This window comes from Schizophyllum commune, assembly GCF_000143185.2.
Source record: "Schizophyllum commune H4-8 unplaced genomic scaffold SCHCOscaffold_8, whole genome shotgun sequence".
NCBI lineage: Eukaryota > Fungi > Basidiomycota > Agaricomycetes > Agaricales > Schizophyllaceae > Schizophyllum > Schizophyllum commune.
Window position 1 is genome coordinate 2,101,756 of NW_026089545.1, and position 22,038 is coordinate 2,123,793.

A 22,038-nucleotide genomic window follows, 5' to 3' on the forward strand; every position below is an offset into this window, starting at 1 on the left:
TGTCACGCGCCTACCGCGCCGGGCGCGGCGGCGGATTGAATGTCAGGGAAGGCAGATTGACGTTTCTATGTATGTCCCTGAGGGGGCGCTCATATAAGTCAGGCGGACTGGCGGAGGCACCTTTTCTCCTCCCTCGTGCTTCCCCTTTCCCCATTACCTCTCCTTGCGTTTCCTCCCTTCCCGCTCTTTCGCTCACGCCTTTCCCTCCGTGCTCGCCTAATCATGTCGGATGCGCAGTTTGTGCCAAGGACCTATGGCGCGATTCTGCTGGGGGGATTGTTTTCGGCGTGGTGTGTTTTGTATGTTCGGGCCGTCCGTCTTAGGCTGATCAGGTATGCAGGCTAGGCGGGATGGTCACCGCGCAGACCGTCGTCTATGTCAAGTTGTACTTGAAGAGGGACAGCATACGGCTGAAGTCTTTGGTGCGTCGCCTCCCTGTCGCCTCGACGCGCCCGCTAACTCCCTGACCAGGTCGGCGCGGTGTGGTGAGCGCTCGCATACCGCGTCTATATTCGTCCATCCGCTCACCCGCCGTTCGCAGGTTGCTCGATGCACTCCACAGCATGGCAGTATGGGCAGCGGGGTGGACCTACCTCATAGATGGCTTCGGCGATACGCAGGGTATCGCAGAAATACCTTGGTGCGTTGCAGATTGTACTCGCGTAGGATCATGTCATTGACGCACCCGCAGGAGCATCGCGGTGCGTAGTCCTGGCGAATACTTTCTTGATCTTACCCCCGCTCATCATGACTCGTCCGCAGATGACCGTCGTATTTACGGTAATTATTTCCCGTTCTGGATGTTGACACGATCTCATTGTTATTCCATTTAGGCATCTCTCACCTTCCTTGTCCACTTGTGCGTCCCACTACGCATGTTTCGCGCTTAGTGCTGACATTTTCGGTCGCGTGTGGCAGGTTCCTTGCTCGGCGGATTCATCTTTGTGGGTGGCAGGCAGCATCTTCTCTTCCCGCGCTAATGCGTTTGCCGGCGTAGTATCTCATGGGAACTACTATCTCACCGCGGCGGTCGTGAGTTGCTGATCGCTTATCCCGTCCCTCCATGTGGTGAGCTGACTTCGCTATAGAGTGCCCTGGCGGTCCTGCGACTAGGTGAGTTGTTCATGTTGAGAAGAAGACCACCCTTGACTGACACTGCGTCCTAGCTTCTGCCTGTGGTGCGTCCTCTTCTTTCGCGTAGACAACCGCGTGCGTACTGACGATGTTCAGTCACAACCGGAACCATGTACGGTTCAACTGGATAGCCATCCTTCTTGACGCTTACCCATGAGCAGGATTACTATGGAAACTTCGCTGACTTCAAGGAGCACTTCTCTGTATGTCCCCCTCAATCATCCAACATACGCATCCTGACATATCTTGCAGTGGGTCTTCACGCTGGGACTCGCTCTTTCGTCCGCAGTTGACGCCTTGATCACGGGCTGTCTTTTCGTCCTTTTGCATCGAAGCAGGAAGAGCACGCCGTTGAGCATGCCTGGGTTAGCAGAGGCCTTTCGTTGGTGATTTCTTCGTTGACCGTTAAGCAGATTGACCGACATGATTGACACTCTGATTTTGTACGCATTTGAGAGCGGATCGCTAACCTGGTGCGTACGGTGTCTATACATCATCACACGACGCTTACGGCTTCTGTAGTTTTGCCACTATTGTTTCCATGATTTGTGTATGTCTTCTTAAGAACGCTCGGTTCGTGAACTCACTTTATCGTAGTGGATTACTATGAACCACAACCTAATCTTCCTTGGCTTGCACTTCGTTATCGCGAAGCGTATGTTCTTCTCGCCTTCCTTGATTGCTCGCAAGGCTGACCATCTTCTCCTCTTGCAGTATACGGTGCGTACTTGCGCTGCCGTGGCATCCTGCGTGGTAATTATCTGCTAACTGTCCTTATCCAGCGAACACCTTCCTCGCGACGTGAGCCTTCTCATTTCTGCCCGCCGTCGAATCGCTGACTTCGTCGTTCTCTTCAGGCTCAACATGCGATATATGATACGCGAGTCAAGAAGCTCTTCCATCGGCCAGCCGGGCATCATCGTGCTCGAGCGACACGACCGCGAAGCCGACAGCCTGGAACAACACCGTTGCAAGACCTTGAATGCCCTGCAGATCAGCGTCGACGTCCAGCGCACGGTGCAGTATGACGAAGAATCGTCGTCGGACCGCGGAGGCAGCAAGTAGCTCGCGGGACTCTGTGTATGGTGCTCGATGGCGAGAGTAACTCTCGGTGCGCAGGAAGCTGTGGATGGGAAGGTCTCCGTTGCGCGACGATCGTTTGTTACTCGTTGGGACCCTTCTGCTCTTGTTCTTCTGATTTATTCGTCCCCTGTACGCCCCCCGGGCGGTGAGATATGTTGGTTGTGTCTACGTTACGCGCTCGTCGTCGCGATGTATATTTAGCTGGATGTTGACCGTAATACTCGATTTGTTGTCTCTCTTTCTAATGCAGCGATTCAGATGGAAGGTTGGACTGGACTTTATGATTACAAAGGATGGACTAGACCATACGAATGCTTAGAGTGCGCGTGTGAGCATGGCGACGGGGTGGTGGGAACGGGAAGATGTGATCTGAGATCTGCGACAATTGTGGCGATGTGGGGAAACTCGGAGATGGCTGAATTTGGAAGTTTCCATGTGGCGTAGCTTTCTTTCGACTTCCACCATTCAGTTTCACTGCACGGTCTATCAATGGCAATTCACTAGGAAACGCTATCGAGACTTTCACTACACAGCTAGCACTCTGTCTCGTCAGCAATTACAAAGCCTTCGACAGCGCAGACTCGTCAGTGATCTGCCGCGCCAGACGAGCGGTGGACCAACAACGGATGGTCCTGTGGCTGAGATCAAAACACCGTCGGGTTTCTTCCGATTTGCTAGTCAATATGTGATTAGTACGCGTCAGTGATGGCGAGGAGATTGCACGGAGACAGCGGCAGACCGACGGAACTGTTACGGTACGTCCCCGCGCTCAGCTGACGGTCGTGCGCGAGTGGATCGACTAGTAGAAAGAGCTATAGGTACGCCTTCTGCTCGATGAAGTGCGATATTCACAGCTGAGGGATGATCTTCGAGGTCAGCATACAGATCTCATGCGACGCCTTCGAGGCCGCCGAGGTAGAATGCGCAACCCAGCGCGCATTGCCGGCCAACACGCGCGGGTGTCGCAGGCGGCGAGCATGTCGCGACCTCCAGCAGTTTCAATTAACGAAGTTCTTCTTCTGAGTCTGCGAGGAATCGTGGAAGTTCTCCATCCCGGTCACCCTGTGCAAAAAGGAGGTGACTGCCGCCACTGATGAGATGGAAGACGCGGGGTGAGTCCGGGGGGACGGGCAGCTTGATCCCAAGAGGGCTGCCGCGGCGTCGCGCGTGCGAGCGCCGCGCACAGGCGAGGTGCATTCGGGACGCGTGGGCTGACGCGAACCGCGTGCTATTGTTCCCCTGTGGAATAAAGTTGTCGGCGCGTAGCCATAGGGGCGCCCAGCGGTGCGTCATCCATGTTATAAATGCGCCCGTTGCGCGCGTCTGGCGAGTTTCTCTTCTCCCTTCCTTCGCTGACGATATGGCGGTCTCAGCGGACATCAACACGACCTTTGGAGCCATCCTGCTGGGCTCGCTGTTCGCGGCTCTGTGCGTGGTGGATTTCCTGGTTGCGACCTTCGCTGACAAGCCCGTCACAGGTTGAGCGGAATGGTGACAGCGCAGGCCGTCGTCTATAGGAAGTTATACCCGAAGGACAGCATGAAGGTCAAGTCGCTTGTGAGTACGCACCCTGCGCTTGAGAAACGCCTCCCTGACGCGTCAAAATTATAGGTCGGCATGATATGGTCCTTGGATATCATCCATAGCGCCATGATTTGGACGGCAGCGTGGAGGTACCTCATCGGATATTTGGGGCACCAGCAAGGAACGATTGACAGGATACACTGGTGAGTTAACCAAGCTCTCCGTGAGTTCTCAGCGCAGCTGATGGCTTCTTTCTCAGGAGCATTGCGGTGAGGAAGCTACCGCCAATTCGCGCTTATTGATGCTTATTGACCCGCGCAGATCACCATCATGTTCACGGTGAGCGCCCCTTTCTTGCATTCATCCATGTATGCGGTAGCTGACATTGTTAGTAGGCAATTACCACATTCACCGTACACATGTGAGCACCATTCAGTCCACGTAAAGACATTATCTCACCTCTTCAGCTTCCTCACACGACGTATCTTCCTATGTGCGTGCCAATCCTTCTATAGAAAAATTCGAAGCGCTCATCTTCAACGCAGTGAGCCGCAAGAACTACTACATCGCAGGACCAATCGTGCGTCTCGTGGACATTACCCTTCTTCATCCATACTTACAAATACCCTAGTTTGCCCTTGCAGCTCTGCGTCTCAGTGAGTTTACCTCGTTGTAGGTTGCGCGGTTCTTGACCAACGTCATTGGACAGTATCTGCATGCGGTGAGCTCGGAACAACCTCACCGTTGCTTCACCTCTGACGCGCCTCATTGCAGTGACTACTGGAACGATGTGAGCGCAAAAAATCTCACTTGCCTATACGCAACCGCTCACGCAATCTAGGGTGTACTACGGCACGTTCTCCGCCTTCAAGGCCCATTTCTTCGTGAGTTAGCCTCACATATTTGTGTATACCACTGACTTCGTAGGGCAAGTGGGTTTTCTCGCTCGGCCTCGCGCTGTCGTCCATCGTCGACATTGCGATTACGGTGTCTTTATTTGTACTGCTGTACAGAAGCCGCAACGGCATGCCTCAGTGAGTGGTCTATCTAACGTCACGTCACCCGAACACTCAACTTCGTTAGTCTCAACGCTGTTATCGACTCACTCATTTTGTACGCCTTCGAAAACGGCTCTCTGACTTGGTGAGTCCTGGACCTGCGGTCTAGTCTGTCTGGTCACTCAACCCGGCGCTTAGTATTGCGACTGTTGTGTCCATGATCTGCGTGAGTCTTTCTCCGAACACAACCTGCGCCACAGCTCATATCCCCAGTGGGTCGCCATGAATGACAACTTCATCTTCTTGGGCCTCCACTTTGCCATTGGAAAGCGTAAGTCAATTCAAGACCACGTCATCAATGCCGTTGCTGACCCTGCTTTCAGTGTACGGTATGTCCCCTGGGATTGATCTCATACTTCACCTCGTCTCAACGTCGTGCGCCAGCAAACACCTTCTTAGCCACGTGAGTCGACAAGAATGATCATTCATGGCCGCGACTCATCTATTCTCAGCTTGAATGCCCGCTTCATAGTGCGCGATGGCCGGACGACGTCTTCTTCTGGGCCCGTCATAGTACTGGAGTCCAGGAGGCAGCCCCCCTCCGGCCAGCGACAAGAAGAGAGCACGACGAATGGGACCTTCGGCATAGCCTCCAAGGTCGGACCTGTCAAGATCAATGTCGAGCAGACCATTCACTACGACAATGATCGAGAATATGACGTCGAGCGCAAGTGAAGGCTCTCCCGTGGCTTTCCTCCCGTGTCTCGTGCATGCTTCAAGGACATTACTTTGCCTGCTGTATCCTACGGAGATCCTGTATTGCTCGTTACCTTGACGAACCTACCTTTGCGCGAACTTCACCCAGTTCCTTTACGTCTCCCCTCACCACGAGCAGCACATGGTCCCTGCTTCGCTTCGTGCTCCTGGGAAGAGACTGCAGGCATCCGCTCGTTTAAAGTTCAACCGTGGGAAGTGTGAGGTCACGCAAATGTCACATGCGGCCACCTGGCCGAAAATGCAAGTGCACCATCAACCACCACCACATCGCAGTTCCGGCAGCTCATTCGTAGCGCATGATACACTTGACGTTCTCCCCGCATTGCCGCTCTACTGTCTCTCCCAAAGTCAATGACGAGTCTCAAAAGAGAGCGCTTTCTGCGCAGGAACAACTTGCTCCAAAGTCGAGACCAACTGGCAGCAAGATGAACCGCCATGGTGTTGCAACACACCTGCTATGGTCTGTACAACTATACAGTATCGGAGGAGGAACTCCTCCGTCTTCACTGGAGCAGAAGATGCGCGAGAAGTATAGCGCGCAGTCGGAAACACAAACTACGTCGCGGGCGATTTCCGTCCAGTGCATTCGGACCTCTCGCGGCAAGGGGGGCAACCCACCTTCGCCCCACCCCTCATCTTGGAATTCTATTGATGCTTCACAGCCCAGGTCGCTTGGTAACCGCTTTGCCTGAGGAGCACCTGGCAATATCGCAAGAATACCTACATGACGGCTCCGCGGCTTGCAGGAATGCAACGCCACAGACTGTGTGCCTGTCGCTCTTCGCATATGGCTGACTTTGGCATTGATGCGCCCTTCGCGCGACAAAGACGCCGGCACTGTGTTATAGGCCGCCTCATATAAGTAGTATATGGTCTACACGGTGAGCGGCAACCTTGATACCAACCTTTCAACATGAGCCGTCCTAGTACACCTAACCCACCTCCCGAGCGCATCGGTAGTCCTATGTTCCCTGGAGATGGGCGAAGAGGTACTAGAGGACACGCTTGCCTCACCTGCCGTCAAAGTATGTTTCCTTCCCATACCATATCCTGTCACCCTCCAGGCTAACGACGATGTTTACCCAGGACGTATTGTACGCCCGCTCCCTTCAATCACTCGTATCGTAGTACTGAATCACCTGCTCTCAGAAATGCGACGGTCGCCGTCCTATCTGCGCGCAATGCGAGCGCCACAATAGGTCTGAGGAATGCGAGTATACAGATTCGGGCCCATCGCCTGCGCGAGTCCTTGAGCAGAATATCCAAGCGCTTGAGCAACGTCTGCAGCAGCTTCAGTCCTCGCGCTCCGGTCCGACAGCGGAGATTACCTTGCACGATCCGTACGCAACGGCGACAGCTGCCAACCCTCCCGGGTATCCTCGTATTCTTGGTCAGTTGCGCCATTATATTCCGCAGTCAGAAGCTCATTTTTCTGGGACAGATCGTGCTTCTTCCTCGAATTGGTGGGCGTCGGACGAACCGCCTGCCAGCGTGGTGCAGTATCTGTACGTCGCTTTGATTCTGAATGCATATTGGCGTTGACACCAGATAGGGTTCATACATTCCTGCCATACGCCGCTAACTTCGGTTTCTTCCTCGACGAGTCCCGCTTTCGGTCTGCTGTCCTACCGGATATACAAGCCGGACGATCCTCTGCCTTGATCACCTGCATGTGCCTTTGCGCCGCCTCCGCTCTGCGGGTTTCCTCTCTTCTTCCCCTCGTACCCCATATGCTTTCTCGTGCAACGTCGCAAACAGCGCACGCGTTGGCTAGTAGGCGACCTCAAGACGTGATGCATTACATCCAGGCGGAGATTCTTCTGGCGCATTACTATATCATCAACGGACGATTCCTAGGTAAGCCTTTCCAACCCGTCGCCAGCGCCTTGCTAACTCTGCCTCAGAAGCTAGGCAACGCCTCAGTGCAGTCGCCGCTGTCATCTTAGCGTGCGGTCTACATAAAACACGGACGTCGCGCCCCGCCACTATTGGGAACAGCGATCTGCGAATGCCATGTGCAGTTGATCCAGTAGAAGAAGGAGAGCGTATAATTGCTTTTTGGACCATCGTTTCCCGCGACAAGGAATGGACCGTTGCCATGGGCGAATCATCAAGTTTACCTATTCCCAGCGACAGACCGGAAAGCCAAGTTGATACGCCATGGCCTCTCTGCAGGAGTGACTACACGCAAGTGAGGCATTTGTTCTGTAAGCATCGCTCGTATACTCATCATGCGTTTGAATCAGGGTCGCCTTCTCCCCACTATGACTAGCAGCCTGACAGTGGAGAATTTTCTTCGTGGCGTCGATGGTACACGATCGCCTAGCATTCTAACCGTGCACGCCAAAGCGGCCATCCTATGGGAGAGGGCCTTCTTACTCGGAAAATCCTATCGGCCAAGTAGGCGACAAACTGCTCTCCTGATTTTTCTTCTGACATGTTCTTCAGATATGCCACAGCAGCGACTCGCGACTTTTGTGGCAACCCTCAATTCCCTCGACACGATCATGGCCAGACTTGCGCGGCGCGACCTTCCACCCTTCTTTGGCTCAAGGGATCTCGGTGAGCAGCGCGCCCTGCTGGCTGCCCATGGTACCGTCTACGCAGCCTGCATCCAGCTGCATCGGCCTGTTGCGCTGGCCAATCCACAATCGGGACAAAAGATGCTCATGGCCGCCAAGGAGATCTTCTCCTTCCCATCGCGGCTTGCGATATCCGAGATGCGCATCGTAGATCCAATGATGGGGTCTATATGGCTGCTTGCTGCGTATGTAGTGGCCGGAGAGCTGATGCGACTACGTGAGGCATCTCGCGGCCGTGCGGGTGGCAGCGAGAGAGCTGCAGCGGATGAGCTGTCAAGGCTGATGCACTCGGCGCTCGCGATCATAGAACCTGTATCAAGAAGCATACCGTTGCTTGGTGAGCTGGGTTCATTTGTCTCTGGCATCCAAGCTCACATCGTTCGCAGGAGACCGGATCGACAAAGTTAGACAACTGTTCACAGCCGCTTCTTCCTCGTGATGAATAGAAGATAATCAGCATGACCTGAAGAGCATTCCGTACAGCTTTCCGCCGTGTATTCCTCCTGCAATAGAACTGTAAATTAATGGCATTATGACTCACCGAGGCCTTTGTTTTCTGTTTGCGGAAATGGCAACCATCAGGCGTCGGTCACATCAAATAACGCGTTCGTGACGGTGGCCGACATCTTTTCCGCGACGTTCACGACACTTCACGAACCGACTCCCCCCTCCCCTCTGACCGGCCATGTCCTCTAAAGCGACAACCAGGTCGTCCTCTTCCAGGGGGAACACTAAAACTAGTGCGTGAGAGAAGTTTGTGGACCGTGTGCGTGTACCTACCAAGGCGCGCCTTCCCCTAGGCCCTGCCACGAAGAACGATCTTGCGAACAAGTACCTTATTTTCTACAACGTCGCCTCGGGGCTCGCGTGGGCATATGTTCTCGTCTTCGCCCTCATCCACATAACCAACATAGACGGGCGCGCGGCGCAAGTAGCCTCCTCCGGCCCCGTCACCGCGTCGACCTATGTGGGCAAGCTTCTCTCGTCCTCCGCGTCATTCCTCCGATCCGCAAGCTCGGCGACGAAGGCGCACAGCCGGTGGTGGCTACCTGGATTCCTGCAGGCGCCTGTCGCGCGCATGGCCACCGTGTACGGACGCGTCGGCCCGCAGGTTGCGCTTGTGCAGTCCTTCGCCGTGCTCGAGGTCGCGCACGTCGCGCTCGGCCTTGTGCGCAGCTCGCTCCCGACGACCGCGATGCAAGTGACGAGCAGGCTGCTCCTCGTGTGGGCAGTGGTGGAGCAATCGGCGACGGTGCGTGTGGTGGCTGGCGTTCGCGAGATCCACGCTAATGCTTCACCTTTCCATTTCAGGCGCGTGCTAATCCCGCGTTCGCGTCCATGATTATCGCGTGGTCGTTCTCGGAGATCATCCGCTACTCCTTCTACACGTTCAACCTCCTCGGCCTGCAGCCACCCCAATGGCTCGTCTGGATCCGGTATTCCGCATTCTACGTCCTCTACCCCATAGGGGCGGGTTCGGAATGGTTCTTGACTTGGATCTCCTTGCCCAACTCCTCTCCTGTCCCGGGATTCCGATCATGGTACCAGGGAGCGTGGGGCTTCATGGATTACCTGCGAGGCATCATGGTCCTCGTCTGGGCACCAGGTACGCGCTTCCTTGCCTCTGCAAAACATGCATCTGACCCCATGTACAGCGTTGTATGTTCTCTTCACGTACATGATGGGCCAGCGCCGTAAGGTGCTTGGCGGCGGTCGTAAACTCAAGGATAACTAAGGGCTGCGTCACAAAGCACATCGATGATGATTCGACGTCTTGGTTAACAGTACATTACTATCGCATAGTATAGGGCATGAGAGGATCATAAAGGAAGCGTGTAGAAATGTGTTCATAAATGCATAATTGCCCTATGGCACGCTCGTCTGTATTAATGCCGGTTGTTGATGCTGGGCGCGAAACCCACCCGCCCATGAGAGGAGAAATCGAAGGTCGTGTACCCTGAAGGTCGCGTCAGCATGCAGCAATAAACATACGGTAGGCAAACGTACATGACTTGAGGAACTCGTCGCCTGCACAAATTGGTTAGTCCATTTTTAAGCCTGCAGAACGTGAACGCACCGATGATGGCAAGATTCGACGGGAAGTCGCTGCCCATCGCGATGATACCGCCAACGCAATCCGGGGAGTTCACGCCTGTACGACCTACTGAAAGTCAGGGAGGCAGCGAACTGGGACTTGCAGTCCGACTTACCCAAGTTGAAGTCATACTGATTCATCGAGAAGCTCTGGCCGTTGAAGATGAAGTTGATGTCAAGCTTCGAGTTGCACGGATACGTGAAGTATTCTGCAAGCATACATTAGTGCTGACGGTGAACCGGATATGTTGCGCGTCCTTACCTGGCCCGTATTGGGGTGCGGGCTTGGACCCATTGATCTGAAAGGTGATAAGCGCGTGAACAGCGTCTGTCCGGTCAGGCTTACCATTGCGTAGAACTTGGCGGCTACACCGCCGGGCAAGTAAATCAGCGTGGTGCCGGTGTCGATGGCCTTGAAATGATGAGCGTCAGGGAGAGCATGAGCGTTCGAGAGCCACCCGACTCACGGCATAGATGTCCGTTGGGGTGGAGTGCCCCGTGTTGGCACCGATACCGTCCATCGGTACGGTCCAGTACGTCTATACGCAACATTCAGCGCGAATTGCAAGGGAGATACGACGACGCGCGCACCCTTGTATTGATCGGTACCCAAGTGGTTGGACCTGTCGCTTTACTGGAATCATAGCATCCGAGGCAGAGCTTGATGAGATATTAGGTGAGCCACTTGCCAGAGCGTAATGTACCGTCGACATACCTCTGATCCTTGCTCATGGCCACGCTCAAGATGGACGCTGAACGTGGGCGTCTTAATCTGACCTTGCACATACAAGTTCTCGAGAACTGTCGGCTGCTTCGTCTGCGCGATGCTGGGGAACGCCAGTCCGATGAGTCCATCGCTTGGAAGCGAGTTGAAGTCATCAGACTCCGAGTTGACAGCCAGAAAGGTCTGCTTCTCGATGTGGAGCCCGGCGATGGTGACCATGTCAGAGGCAACGACGCCGCTGACGCTACCCGAGCCCTGTCCTCCAGTCAGCTTGGGCCTCCATTTAGGAGTGAGACGAAGCGCACATAATTGATGGTGACTTCCTGATTGTTCCCAGCAATGTACGTCGAGCTCGCCGACTTATCGAATTGGCGTCGGGCAGAGTCGCCTCCCTGGCAGTTGTCACAGTCGACGGGGACCCAGAGGTCTGCAGAGCCGGTATCGATATCGACAGTCAACCTCTGAGCGGGCGTGCCAATGCCGATGGGCCCGTAGTAAAGCAAGTCGAGCGACCCGGACATAAAATCCTTGAGAGGAAGGTGTCCTGATGTAGCGGAGCCTGTGACGACGTTGACAGGAGGCTGCGGCCCAGAGAGAAGGGGCGCCTCCTGAGCATCGGCGTTGGGACCTCCAACGGCATTGGGATCGATGTTCGTGGTGCCCGCGGTAACGTTTGCGCTGACATCAAGCGGCGAGTCGAGGTTGCGTTCGGGCGCGAGATTGATGCCTTGAAGGGCATCAGGGGCCTTCTTGTACTTGGACAGCACGTTGTGCAGTTCTCGAGCCTATCGTTGTGAGTTGGATGGTCCGAGGGCAGGTAGTCGAACGCACCACAAACTGATCGTCGAACAGCGGAATCTTCGTCGTGTTGCCGGCGGGGGATTGCCTCATACCGCGGCGGCTGAGGGCGAGCGGATTACCGTGGGCAGGACCAGGCAAAGGCGAGGCGAGCGAGGGCTGACCAGCAGCCAAGAGCGAGAGCAGGACGAAAGCGACGGGCAACATTTTTAGGATTAAGATAAAGGCTGCGCCAGGCAGATGAAAGTAGGGGAAAAGAAGGGAATGAAGCAGATCCGCTGCTGCTTGCCTTTATACGCGTGACTGCGCGTCGGGACGCCAGCTTGACACTAAGCCTCGGAACCCCGAGGCTGTCAACAGAGAGTAAGCAAGCGTCATCCCGCTAAGTTCGCTGCTTCTCGGCCACTTCCGGACATAAATGACATCAATAACCTCGAGGAATTCCAAAGTATACACACAGATCAGGTAGAGAAGAGGGGAGGAAAACGTGATAGGTCGTAGCAAGACTGAGGCGTCATGTTCCCTTGAGTTGCCATATTCAGCAGCAGTCTCGGAATTCAAGAAGACAGGAGACTCACCGGAAGATGAGATATTCTATATTCACCCTTCATATTCCAACAACAGACGACCTTACACGACCTCTTTAGTGAGGGTTACGGCGGAGGCACCACTATCGCTGCGTCTATGGGAAGGCACGTCGGCCGAGGGCGCGGGGCGACGAGGGACCTTCATGAAGATGGGCGCCTGGTTCAAGTCGGGATGAGGTGCCACTTCCCCAATTTCGAGGTCAAGAGGCTTCTTGATATCGACGGGGTACGGGCTCGAGCTCCCTTGCGTAGGAACAGCGCGCTTCCCCTCCAGATTCTGCCAGGCGTGCGCCCGGTTGCGCCAGTGCTCCGGCGAACGTACTGCCTTCCTGCGCCAGAGCAGTAGAACAAGAAGCGCCAGGATGATCGCGCCCACCGCGGAGCCAACTGCGATACCGGCCTTCTTGCCACCGTCCAGTCCGTGATGCGCACTGCTGGACGCCGCGTTGGTCCCCGAAGCCGTAGGGCGTACGGTCACGGTCGCGACGTCCACTTCGACGCTGCCGCCCACCGTCTGCGTAACGGGGAAGATGGACACGATGGGCGACGTGATCGTCGCCGCAGCGGCGCTGGCCGCGCTGGCAATGCTCGCTTCCGCCTTCATCTTGCTGATCTCTCCGTCGTAGACCGACGCGGCGATGTCGGAGACGATGGACTGGCGGCGCTCGAGGTCCAGCATCTTGAAGGCGTCAGGGCTTGGAGGGTGCGCTGCGAGGCGATGGTGGTGCGAGGACAAGCCGACGCGCAAGAAAAGGGGTGCCGGTCCATCTCCTTATCCAATTCTTATCGTCCGTCAGGGTAGGGGAGCGAGAACCACTGGGGAGGTGGCGTGCGATGATCAGCTTAGTCTATCGCGGACTATGATGGTCTCACCTGCGTTCTATCTCTCTTCCACGCTGCTTCCGGTGCAGCGAAGACAGTCGGACGGCCTGATCGCACCATACATGTGCTGAATGGCATCTCGCTCGACGAGCGTATAGATCATCGCTAGTGAGGAGGAAGCGGACCGTTGAGAGCGGGTGCAAAGGCACGCGGCCCGTCATCCGAAGCCCCATGCATGGCCCTCACGTGCATCGGCATGTTCCGATGTTCAACTTCGAGAACTTATGTCCGTCCACAGCTTTAAGTAGCACCCGAGGTTGATAAGAGCAGTGATTTATATTTCGATTCATAGTGTGCTCCCGCGCGCATCGCGGGATATTGTGAAGGACTTGCCAAGCGAAATACTGCGAGGGTGATGCCATGTCCATCAACCGACAACATTTACCAGCTTGCTGAAGTATTTCCCGACGCCTTCCCCGTTCTTGACGACAGCGCCGACGACTCCATCAGGTCGGACGACAAAGACCGTGGGGTTACCGTCTGATACTTCGTAGACCCTGTACGCTTCGCCATCCTTGTCCATAAAGACCTTCGCTGCCTTGTACTTCGCGAATGTCTCCGGCGAGATTCCCCGGGGACGCACGATGGCCAGATCGCACAGGCCTGCGGGAAGCTTGTCGACAGCGTCGATGACCTTGTCAATGAAATCCTGGTCCGCAGAAAATACCAGCGCGGTATGGCGCGTGAACTTGAACAGGTCGAAAAGTCGCGCCACATCGCCCTCGACGGGGGCATCAGGCGCGCGATCGCCTGCGCACAAGCCTTCACTTCCCGCATACGCGCTCTGACGCTCATCGACAGAGGGAGGAATACGGCGCTCGTCCACGACGATGTGGCTCCAGCGGTAGTGGATTCCGAGCATGTGGAGCGGACCGCGACGGTGCCAGGCTTCGTCGGTGTCCTCGCCGGGCCGCATCGTGCGATCGAGGAGTCGAGTCGTGCGTTCGAGCATTTCGCGGATGACGGGGACGCGCTCAGCGGGGTAGGACTCCAGGAGCGTGGGGGATGCATGACCCTGGAGTAAGAGGGCGAGCTTCCAGGCAAGGTTCGCCTAAATCGGGATTGAGTGTTTATCAAGAAATGAGTAGGGTAGGCTCATACCGCGTCCTGTACGGAAGAATTCATGCCCTGGCCTCCAGTAGGGCTATGAGTATGCGCCGCATCTACTCGCTTGTCAGCATTTGCAGGCGACCGCGCGTCAACTTGGAGGCTAACCTCCTACGATGAAGACCCGTCCGACGCTGAATTGGTCAATCATGCGAATGTTGGGCCTGTGCAGTACTCAGCGTTAGCGTTCTATACATCACGGAAGTCGGTCTTACCTCCAGACAGTCAGACCGATGGTTTCACCGAATTGGACATCGGTTCGACCAGTGATCTCGTGGAACAGCTTGGCGAAGTCTTCGCTGCTCCAGGTGGTCTTCCCGTAGTCGACGTCTTTGCCAGTAACGAGGATAGCGAGTTTGTCGTCATCCGGGGATTCGCAAGGACGCAGACCAAGGCTGCCGGGAAGTCGATTTCAATGAAGGGAAGAGTCTTGAAGGTGTCCTATACTTACACCTTGGTCTGCGGATCGCCCCAGGCGTGCCATTTCTATCGACAGAGAGAGGTCAGTCGAGAGAGAGATCAAGTATATGGCCACTCACATCGCGCGCAAGCCCAGGAGGCTTGACAACAATATCGCCAGCAAGCATCTTATCCAGCTCCCGAGTTTCCCCCGCAAAGTTCAGCCCGAGCGTTTTGCGGACTTTGCTGTGCCCACCGTCCGCGCCGACGAGGTAGCTGACATCCAGCTCCTCGGTGATGCCGCCTTTCGAAATGCCTGTGATGTCGCCTTTGGAGATGCGGACGTGCACCTTGCTGCCATCCTGCGTGAAGTCGACGAGCTCCGTAGCCCACTCGACTTCGATGCCGTAGCGCTGGAGATGGGCGCGGAGGATTTCTTCGTGGCGGTCCTGGCCGAGCATGAGGGGGTTGGGCTACGAGGGCAAGGGGTCAAGTGAGTATATGCAGCACATGAGAGACAGAGGTACTAACGTAGGGGCAATCAGGCGTCGGGTCTGTCCACGGGAACATGTTGAATTCGCGTGCGACTTCGGTGCCACCCGGGAGCTTGTAGTGAACGATGGGCTGCGCGAAGCGAGCGCGCTCTAAAATGTCGTCGAGCACGCCGAGGAGCTTGTATAACTCTAGCGTTCGGGGCTGGGACATGGATAAACATTGAATCGATACTAAGAGAAAGGAGGAAGTCGGGAGACGGTGCATACGCACCTGTATGGCGGGACCTTTCTGGCCGACGCGAGGTTCAGCTAGCTTGTCGATGATGCGCACGGATATCCCGTTCTGCGCTAGTGCAAGCGCTGCAACTAGACCGGAAGGCCCGGCGCCAACCTATGGAGAAAGGAAAGATTAGGGAGTGCATCCTTCGCCATAACAGGGGACTTACTATGAGGACGTCCACTGCAGGCATAGATGTTGTTCAAGGAGTTGTAACGATTAGACGATACGATGGCTTTGGTGTGGCTCGTGGCCATGGTGAGTGTGCTTTTATACCCACAGTCTACTCGGTGGCGAACATTTGGCAGAGGACTCGCCGTACGACGACGGAGGTCGGCAACTTCTTGAACGCGCAACGCGAACGGCAACTGTATGGCGCTGAATGCCGACTTCCGTTTGCTGGATATTGTTGCTTGAGATTGTTGCCATATACTGTATACAGGCCGGAGACCATCGTATTCGCACCGGCACGAGTAGGTCTGGCTTTGAGTATTACCGCTGACGTAGGACGAACGGCACGGCAACTCACCGGACTGAACGTACGGCGGGACTCTCTGGCTCGAGCTTGCGAGTGCGATCCTGGATATCTCATGTACTTGTCAAGCAGACGCGAGGTGAACAAGAAACCCTAACATTGCATTCGACTGCCAAACAATCCACGAGACTGAACTTAATTGTACAACATTGCGAAGAACGGGTCATGCATGCTCGCCATCCTCCCGTACCGGCTGCGAGCGTATAACAGGGTCGTTGTCCTGTTCGTCCTGGGCTACGGACTGAGGGTCCTGGGGCTGCTGCTGCGGATGTTGTTGCTGTTGCTGCTGCTGGTCGTGCGGTCCGACGACAATGGTTGCGCCCGGCGGCAGCATTTGCGCCTGACTCAGCGCGGCACGCAACGCAGCGTTCTCCACGCGCAGTTGGTCAACGAGCGTGCGACACTCCTCCCATCGGCGATTCGCCTCATCCGCGGAGGCGAGGGCAGCGTCCAGGAGCTGCGAGCGGGACTCAAGTGCCTTGACATGTCTGGGCGGGAGGTTTAGCACAGATTGGAACGCGATACATCCCACTCACTGGTCACGGCGCTCGCGGAATGCGCGCTGGGCCTTGCGGTTCTGCTCGGCCCGCTTGCTCGTGCTGAGCTGGCGGCCTTGAGCGCGATTCTGCTGCTGCCCGTCCACCGGGACCTCCACCTGCACCTCGAGCTGCACCGATCCGTCCTCTGGACTGGACGCGCCATTCTGCTGCTGCGGCATACCGCCGGGCGTAAAGTCGGAGGGCGCATAGACGAAGCCAGGAGGGAGGGGACCGGGGAGATGGGCGATCATGTGTGGTGGGAGGGGAACAGGCATAGGTGCGGTCATGACGGCGCCTGGGGGTGGCGGTGGCTGCTGTTGGCCCTGATCCTTGCTCGGCGGGGACTTGCGCTTCCGTCCCCGCGTGGGGGCAGGAGGAGGCTGGGAAGGTGTGGGCTGGGGTTGTTGTTGGTGCGCGACTACGGGCTGTGGCGGCTGTTGTTGCTGCTGACCCATGTCGTCTGTCGGTGCGGGATGTGTGGGGAGTTGGTGAACGCCATGGTTCGCCGGCGGTTGCTGCTGAAATCCAAGCATTACTCTGGACGCGCCCCCGAACGATTAGTCAGAAGCTGAGTAAGAAAGTCACGCTTACGTGACACAACTCTTGCTTTCGTTCCGTGTCACACTCGCCTCTGCCCCGAACCACGGCGCTGACGTTCGGCGTAGTGCTCATACCGAACACCTAATATACCCATCTTCCCGCAGCGCGCCCGGCCATCGTCTCAGTATCGGCCAAAGCAACACACCGTCTTTCTCTACGTTTTCGTACATCATATATTGGTTCATGCCAAACGAGAAGTGCTTGTCCGTCAGTTAAGCCCTAGAGAAGCAGGGGACCCGAAAGCAAAGGTAGGGGCCCCGTAAATATCGCTTATCACCCTCACTGCACCCTCATCCGCCCCAGCCCCAGCAGCAACGTATAGCGGCACAAAGTGATCCTCACGAGGTTGCGACGCGCGGAAGCCCGGATGGTTAACAAGATTCATCATCGCCTTTCGTCGCTGCTCGGGCTGAAAAGGGTTTCAGACGCGCCATTCCATCGCAGAAGGTCCGAGGACTCACATCCGTAATGCCGACAGCCTTGTGTATCGCCTCATTGAACTCGAGATGAACTGGCTTCGCCGACTGTGGCGAGAACGAGGCGATATCGCGTAGGTTGTGCGCGGTGAGGCCACCAGAGAGGACAAGGATGCCTTCGCGCCGGAGCTGGGACACTACCTCGCCTACGGCCCAGTTCTTTTGTGGACTCAGGCTGCCGTCAATGGACACCTGGACGACAGGTACACCGAGCTGTTCGCCGAACATAAGGCGGAAGGGAACGAAGACGCCGTGGTCGAGACCAGGGCCGGGATAACCGCGTCCATCCTCGCCGCGGGGTTCCACCTTGGGTGTCGTGCGAGCTTTCTGACCGGCCTATGGGCATCGTCAGTAATGAAAGCTAAGGTCGTGAACAGAGGCGATCGACCTTGGTGTAAAGCTCGACTATCCGTGCTGCAAGAGTGGAATCACCGCGCGACTTGAACTTCAGCTCGTACAGTTCCGGCTGGAATCCATAGTAATCCATGAGTAGTGGGTTTTCATCGCCGTAGTCGGTGACTACTCTGAGATGAGTCTTCCACGGGCGCACAATATATACACTGAGGAATACACACCTAGACGTTCGCCATAAGTCTCCCAATGCGCACTGAAGACAACGATCGCCTTCGGGTTGTACTTCTTCAGTAGGGTCGGGCCAAAGTCTTTGAGGAACGCGGCTAGAGGACCGCGAGGACCCGCCCATTGAAACATGGTAGGACCTCCGAAGACGGCACGCGTGTTCTCGGGAAATGCGAGCATTGGCGAGCCATGGCCGAAGAAAAATGCAGGTATCGACTCTGGGTTGCTGGGAAGGGCGTCCAGTTGTGCACGCCATTTGGCCTGCATGGTGGCGATATCCCCGGTACCAGTTGTCGCCATGTTCGATTTGAGCGGGGGAGTAAACAGTGAAGGGATCTTAGGGAATGGTTTGATGAGGATAGCAAGAGCAGCCAGCGTAACAGCGATGGCAAGCGATGTTAAACCAGAGAAGAGGCGAAATTGCATACAGTGCGGTGGCAGCGAGGGTTATGTCCGAGGGCTGCCGTATTTATGACCTTCCATCGCGTCAGGCTCATGACGAGGCTGACGCGAGATTGATAAGGGGCAAAGGCGGCACTGAGGATATGACGAGAAGTAGGACTGTCCAGCGAGGGGACACTGGTCTGGACAATCATTGAAAGTGGCTGTATTCTGGTCAGAACGAAGGTGAGCGACTGGTAAGCAGACTGTCAGGGAGGGGGATCATGACATGTTCGCAGTGACTTATACGAATATCTGCCACGTGATCAGACCGCCAGCTGAGGCGACGGGGGTTCGACGACGACGACGATGCCGCCCCCGCAGCAGTCCGTGCACCAGCTATACAAGCGCCTCGAGCGGGTGGGCAAGGGCGCCTATGGGGCGGTGTACAAGGGAGTCCATATACCGACCGGGAACATCGTAGCCCTCAAGATCATTGACTTCGAGGCCGCCGAGGGACAGGGCGAGGACGACATCGGCGACATCCAGCGCGAGGTCGCGCTGCTGACCGCTCTTCGGGATGCTCCCAACATCACCAAGTACTATGGCTGCCATATGGACGGGCCCCGCGCCTGGATTGTCATGGAGCTCGCCGAGGGCGGGTCGGTGTACTCGATCATGCAGGCCAGCAAGGACAAGAAACTGGAGGAACGCTTCGTCGCCGTCATCGTCCGCGAGGTCCTCATCGCCCTGGCCTACCTCCACCGCGTCCCCGTCATCCACCGCGACATCAAGGCTGCGAACGTGCTCATCACCTCCGCCTGCAATGTCATGATCTGCGATTTCGGCGTGTCTGCGCTCATGCAGTCGGCGAATAGCAAGCGCAACACGATGATCGGCACTCCCCTCTTCATGGCACCGGAGCTGCTTGGAAGCGTCGCGAGCTACGATACGACGGCGGACATCTGGAGTCTGGGCATCATGGTGTACGAGATGATAATGGGACACCCGCCTCATTCGCATCTCAATCCGCACCAGGCGATGGACCTCATCCCCCGTGTGAAGCCCCCCACGCTGCCCGAGAGTGACGGGAGCAAGGAGCTGCGAGACTTCATGGCTATGTGCCTGAAGGAGGTTCCGAGCGAGGTGCGTAGGCCATCCTGCACATCAGGACAACACATTTATGCTCCTTATAGCGCGCGACGGCAGAAGAGCTCCTGAAGACGAAGTGGATCAAGTCCACGCAGAAGGTGCCCTTGACGATACTCAAGGAGTTACTCGGTCGCGTGCAGCGCGCAGCGCCTCGCGAAAGTTTGGCGCAACCTATGGCATGGGAAGCCGCCGAGCAGGAGGAGTATGTCCTGTCTGACTGCCATAGCCTCGTCACTGACAATATACACAAGTCTTCAGAACTTCGGCCGAGCTACGAGAGATTCTAATGCTTGGGAATTCGAAACCGTCAGGGGACGGATGTCGCAGTACATGTCAGCGAACGACGAGGATACCGTGGTCATGGCGCCCATCCCTGAAGCAGACCCGACTGTCCGTCCTATGCCCTCCACCGTCCCATCTTCCTTGCGCGCCATCTTCGGCGATGACACCCCCGACCCTCCGCCACCACCGCCAACACTACCCACCCCTCCCCCTCATCGTGAACGACACGGCGCGAAGCGAGCGGCAACCCTTGACGTCCGCACCGATGCTTTATCGAAACCAGCCGAGTTTTCTTTCCCTCCCAAAGGACGCGCGAAGCTTGGAAGCGTACCGGAGCTCACGCGGCCTTCGATGTTGACCGAAAGCCCGGAAGAGATGGAAGGCCCATCTGCTGCGTCGGGCGCGACTGCTAGACCACATTCTCGGCTGCGACAGCTGTCTGAAGATGGCGGAGAGCGCGCTAGTGTAGGCACTTTCGACGACGCGCGTACATCAGTTTCTTCGGGACAGACGGTCACAGCTCGCTCATTCCGAGACCATCGTGCTCGCGGTCCTCCAAACATTGAGATCCCGTCGTCGTCCGAATCCCTCGACCTCAGCAGCCCTGATCCCTCCGGATCAGGGTCCAGCAGCAACCATTCGGATCCTTCGAAAGGCGACACCGTAGTGGGACCGCGACCGATGCGCCGGCGGCGCTCGCAGAGCACCGGCGAAGGCCTCGGTGCACCAGCGACCTTTCAGTTTCCCGCCGCGCAGAAGGTTCTGTCTGCCGGCGCACCTGCGGTCACCCCTCTCCAGCTGCAGAAACATGCGCGGACGAGCCCTACACATGCGAGCGCGAGTGCAAGTAGCTCAAGCTATAGTGCGGCCAGCCTTACGCCCGGGGCGCATCAAGCGACGTACTCGCTCGACACATTGCGACGCGCGCGGGATGGGGCACCGATAACGCCACCCAGTATGGCACGGACGCGGTCAGCGACGGCGGCGCAGGATATTATTGTGAAAAGTGGTCCGAAGCCTTTATTGATGGGGCAGTCGAGTCTGGAGGATATCCCGTTGGTGCCGCCTGTGCGACCGTATGCAGCGACGCCAAATGGCCGGAATAGGAGTGGGAGCGATTCTAGTCAGAAGGACTCCCTTGGAACGCCGGGACTGAAGGATGTTCTGAAGGTGGGCACTGCCTTGCAGGATTGTTCGACCATGCTGACGGAGATCCAGATACCGTCCCTCTCGTCAGAACATCGACTGGGCATATCAGATCTGCTGCCTCCATCGCCCTCCGCCGCCATGAGCAATTCAAGGTCGTACGCACCACCCCCGGCTAGTTCTCTAGGCACCGCAGTTGCTACGGCGGGCTACGATTCTTTTCGCGAAGCAGCAGTCGCGTCGGGCGCCTCATTCACTCTTGGTCTTCCTCGCACGAGCTCGCCTCCGCCAGAATTCAGACGACACGGACATAGGCCATCAAACTCATCCATCACTTCCATCCAGTCGCTCGGTAATGGTCCACCAGTACGACCGCTAGATTACACGGCGCTCGTACGAGATGGGAGCACACACTCTGAGCTCGCGCGCACGATTGAGGAGCTAGGGCAATGGCTGTCGGTGGTAGAGACGGGGCTGAGTAACGTGCTGGACAGCGCGTTCGAGGACATCATTGAAGAGGAAGGTGGCGATTGGGAAGCGGCTGAGGACGACAGTAGCGGCCCGGACATGTCGTCGGACGATGCGGGTTCGTCGCATCACCAGCGCATACTGGCAGCGTTGCAGGCGGCTGCGAGTTGAGAGGTTTTGGCATTCACCACCGGACAGGATACCCATGTCGGTACAGTAGTACCGTCTCTGACTTACACTAGACAGTTATCACTTGTATATTAGCGCACAGTTGCATCGAGAGCTCGCAGTATTCGTATCTTCTAAGGCGTAGTTGCTATACTATATGTGAATAGCGGAGGTTCCCATTCGCCTTGAGGATAGTCGCGTGACGTCAGACCACGCGATGCGTGACAAATGCCATCATGTGACACAGGCATG

General features: G+C 56.5%; 11 protein-coding genes across 11 annotated transcripts; 6 read left to right on the forward strand and 5 right to left on the reverse strand.

The window, feature by feature from the left end:
* Nucleotides 1-222: 222 nt before the first annotated feature.
* SCHCODRAFT_01202933 (uncharacterized protein) lies at nucleotides 223-2,199 on the forward strand (the record flags this gene model as incomplete). Its single annotated transcript, XM_050341233.1, has 20 exons — nucleotides 223-290; nucleotides 341-422; nucleotides 472-485; nucleotides 542-640; nucleotides 692-701; nucleotides 763-780; nucleotides 834-859; nucleotides 919-944; nucleotides 998-1,036; nucleotides 1,089-1,113; nucleotides 1,167-1,178; nucleotides 1,231-1,246; nucleotides 1,296-1,337; nucleotides 1,387-1,499; nucleotides 1,548-1,607; nucleotides 1,657-1,684; nucleotides 1,732-1,789; nucleotides 1,849-1,854; nucleotides 1,917-1,935; nucleotides 1,992-2,199. The coding sequence occupies 20 exons, from the start codon at nucleotides 223-225 to the stop codon at nucleotides 2,197-2,199; spliced, it is 969 nt and encodes a 322-aa protein (XP_050199370.1).
* Nucleotides 2,200-3,577: 1,378 nt separating this feature from the next.
* SCHCODRAFT_0235791 (uncharacterized protein) lies at nucleotides 3,578-5,474 on the forward strand (the record flags this gene model as incomplete). The annotated part of the gene is made up of 15 exons (XM_003030355.1): nucleotides 3,578-3,645; nucleotides 3,696-3,774; nucleotides 3,884-3,944; nucleotides 4,063-4,080; nucleotides 4,257-4,321; nucleotides 4,373-4,397; nucleotides 4,516-4,531; nucleotides 4,583-4,625; nucleotides 4,669-4,775; nucleotides 4,825-4,884; nucleotides 4,938-4,965; nucleotides 5,013-5,070; nucleotides 5,123-5,128; nucleotides 5,184-5,202; nucleotides 5,252-5,474. The coding sequence occupies 15 exons, from the start codon at nucleotides 3,578-3,580 to the stop codon at nucleotides 5,472-5,474; spliced, it is 876 nt and encodes a 291-aa protein (XP_003030401.1).
* Nucleotides 5,475-6,429: 955 nt separating this feature from the next.
* On the forward strand, nucleotides 6,430-8,537 carry SCHCODRAFT_01156706 (uncharacterized protein; the record flags this gene model as incomplete). The annotated part of the gene is made up of 9 exons (XM_003030354.2): nucleotides 6,430-6,541; nucleotides 6,603-6,610; nucleotides 6,666-6,906; nucleotides 6,958-7,021; nucleotides 7,069-7,373; nucleotides 7,421-7,707; nucleotides 7,763-7,916; nucleotides 7,965-8,435; nucleotides 8,485-8,537. 9 exons carry the CDS (start codon nucleotides 6,430-6,432, stop codon nucleotides 8,535-8,537), a joined length of 1,695 nt encoding a protein of 564 aa, XP_003030400.1.
* Nucleotides 8,538-8,783: 246 nt separating this feature from the next.
* On the forward strand, nucleotides 8,784-9,833 carry SCHCODRAFT_02703282 (PTPLA-domain-containing protein; the record flags this gene model as incomplete). The annotated part of the gene is made up of 4 exons (XM_003030353.2): nucleotides 8,784-8,838; nucleotides 8,899-9,350; nucleotides 9,410-9,704; nucleotides 9,754-9,833. The coding sequence occupies 4 exons, from the start codon at nucleotides 8,784-8,786 to the stop codon at nucleotides 9,831-9,833; spliced, it is 882 nt and encodes a 293-aa protein (XP_003030399.1).
* A 151-nt stretch (nucleotides 9,834-9,984) lies between these two features.
* Nucleotides 9,985-11,921, reverse strand: SCHCODRAFT_02508594 (acid protease; the record flags this gene model as incomplete). Its single annotated transcript, XM_050343212.1, has 11 exons — nucleotides 9,985-10,055; nucleotides 10,106-10,126; nucleotides 10,176-10,262; nucleotides 10,309-10,401; nucleotides 10,455-10,491; nucleotides 10,539-10,604; nucleotides 10,660-10,731; nucleotides 10,784-10,852; nucleotides 10,908-11,171; nucleotides 11,222-11,701; nucleotides 11,748-11,921. The coding sequence occupies 11 exons, from the start codon at nucleotides 11,919-11,921 to the stop codon at nucleotides 9,985-9,987; spliced, it is 1,434 nt and encodes a 477-aa protein (XP_050199371.1).
* Nucleotides 11,922-12,103: 182 nt separating this feature from the next.
* SCHCODRAFT_02632813 (uncharacterized protein) lies at nucleotides 12,104-13,227 on the reverse strand. The gene is made up of 3 exons (XM_003029946.2): nucleotides 13,175-13,227; nucleotides 12,293-13,117; nucleotides 12,104-12,237 (listed from the first exon to the last, which is right to left on the reverse strand). Exon 2 carries the CDS (start codon nucleotides 12,978-12,980, stop codon nucleotides 12,345-12,347), a length of 636 nt encoding a protein of 211 aa, XP_003029992.1. The 5' UTR covers nucleotides 12,981-13,117; nucleotides 13,175-13,227; the 3' UTR covers nucleotides 12,104-12,237; nucleotides 12,293-12,344.
* Nucleotides 13,228-13,444: 217 nt separating this feature from the next.
* Nucleotides 13,445-15,695, reverse strand: SCHCODRAFT_02632818 (uncharacterized protein). The gene is made up of 9 exons (XM_003029945.2): nucleotides 15,630-15,695; nucleotides 15,455-15,574; nucleotides 15,221-15,385; nucleotides 14,830-15,162; nucleotides 14,742-14,776; nucleotides 14,506-14,685; nucleotides 14,399-14,454; nucleotides 14,285-14,346; nucleotides 13,445-14,234 (listed from the first exon to the last, which is right to left on the reverse strand). Exons 1-9 carry the CDS (start codon nucleotides 15,651-15,653, stop codon nucleotides 13,551-13,553), a joined length of 1,659 nt encoding a protein of 552 aa, XP_003029991.1. The 5' UTR covers nucleotides 15,654-15,695; the 3' UTR covers nucleotides 13,445-13,550.
* A 310-nt stretch (nucleotides 15,696-16,005) lies between these two features.
* SCHCODRAFT_02632820 (uncharacterized protein) lies at nucleotides 16,006-17,111 on the reverse strand. Its single transcript, XM_003029944.2, has 2 exons — nucleotides 16,532-17,111; nucleotides 16,006-16,483 (listed from the first exon to the last, which is right to left on the reverse strand). Exons 1-2 carry the CDS (start codon nucleotides 16,987-16,989, stop codon nucleotides 16,159-16,161), a joined length of 783 nt encoding a protein of 260 aa, XP_003029990.1. The 5' UTR covers nucleotides 16,990-17,111; the 3' UTR covers nucleotides 16,006-16,158.
* Nucleotides 17,112-17,342: 231 nt separating this feature from the next.
* SCHCODRAFT_02508276 (Extradiol aromatic ring-opening dioxygenase) lies at nucleotides 17,343-18,456 on the reverse strand (the record flags this gene model as incomplete). Its single annotated transcript, XM_050343205.1, has 4 exons — nucleotides 17,343-17,543; nucleotides 17,596-17,946; nucleotides 17,999-18,132; nucleotides 18,186-18,456. 4 exons carry the CDS (start codon nucleotides 18,454-18,456, stop codon nucleotides 17,343-17,345), a joined length of 957 nt encoding a protein of 318 aa, XP_050199372.1.
* Nucleotides 18,457-18,777: 321 nt separating this feature from the next.
* SCHCODRAFT_02738395 (Pkinase-domain-containing protein) lies at nucleotides 18,778-20,009 on the forward strand (the record flags this gene model as incomplete). Its single annotated transcript, XM_003030352.2, has 2 exons — nucleotides 18,778-19,716; nucleotides 19,767-20,009. The coding sequence occupies exons 1-2, from the start codon at nucleotides 18,940-18,942 to the stop codon at nucleotides 20,007-20,009; spliced, it is 1,020 nt and encodes a 339-aa protein (XP_003030398.1). The 5' UTR covers nucleotides 18,778-18,939.
* A 1,016-nt stretch (nucleotides 20,010-21,025) lies between these two features.
* Nucleotides 21,026-21,968, forward strand: SCHCODRAFT_01038938 (uncharacterized protein). The gene is made up of 2 exons (XM_050340906.1): nucleotides 21,026-21,174; nucleotides 21,223-21,968. Exons 1-2 carry the CDS (start codon nucleotides 21,031-21,033, stop codon nucleotides 21,787-21,789), a joined length of 711 nt encoding a protein of 236 aa, XP_050199373.1. The 5' UTR covers nucleotides 21,026-21,030; the 3' UTR covers nucleotides 21,790-21,968.
* Nucleotides 21,969-22,038: the final 70 nt, after the last annotated feature.

Excerpts from the sequence above, each read along its gene's own strand:
- SCHCODRAFT_02632813 (XM_003029946.2), bottom strand. The coding sequence starts at position 12,980 with ATGCTGGACCTCGAGCGCCGCCAGTCCATCGTCTCCGACATCGCCGCG.
- SCHCODRAFT_02632818 (XM_003029945.2), bottom strand. The coding sequence starts at position 15,653 with ATGCCTGCAGTGGACGTCCTCATA. Across the intron at positions 15,575-15,629 it reads CTGCAGTGGACGTCCTCATA|GTTGGCGCCGGGCCTTCCGG; the intron begins GTAAGTCCCCTG and ends CTTTCTCCATAG. Across the intron at positions 14,777-14,829 it reads CTCCTGGGCTTGCGCGCGAT|AAATGGCACGCCTGGGGCGA; the intron begins GTGAGTGGCCAT and ends CTCTGTCGATAG.
- SCHCODRAFT_02632820 (XM_003029944.2), bottom strand. The coding sequence starts at position 16,989 with ATGGGTCAGCAGCAACAACAGCCGCCACAGCCCGTAGTCGCGCACCAA. Across the intron at positions 16,484-16,531 it reads TTCCGCGAGCGCCGTGACCA|ACATGTCAAGGCACTTGAGT; the intron begins GTGAGTGGGATG and ends CCTCCCGCCCAG.
- SCHCODRAFT_01038938 (XM_050340906.1), top strand. The coding sequence starts at position 21,031 with ATGGGGCAGTCGAGTCTGGAGGATATCCCGTTGGTGCCGCCTGTGCGA. Across the intron at positions 21,175-21,222 it reads GACTGAAGGATGTTCTGAAG|ATACCGTCCCTCTCGTCAGA; the intron begins GTGGGCACTGCC and ends ACGGAGATCCAG.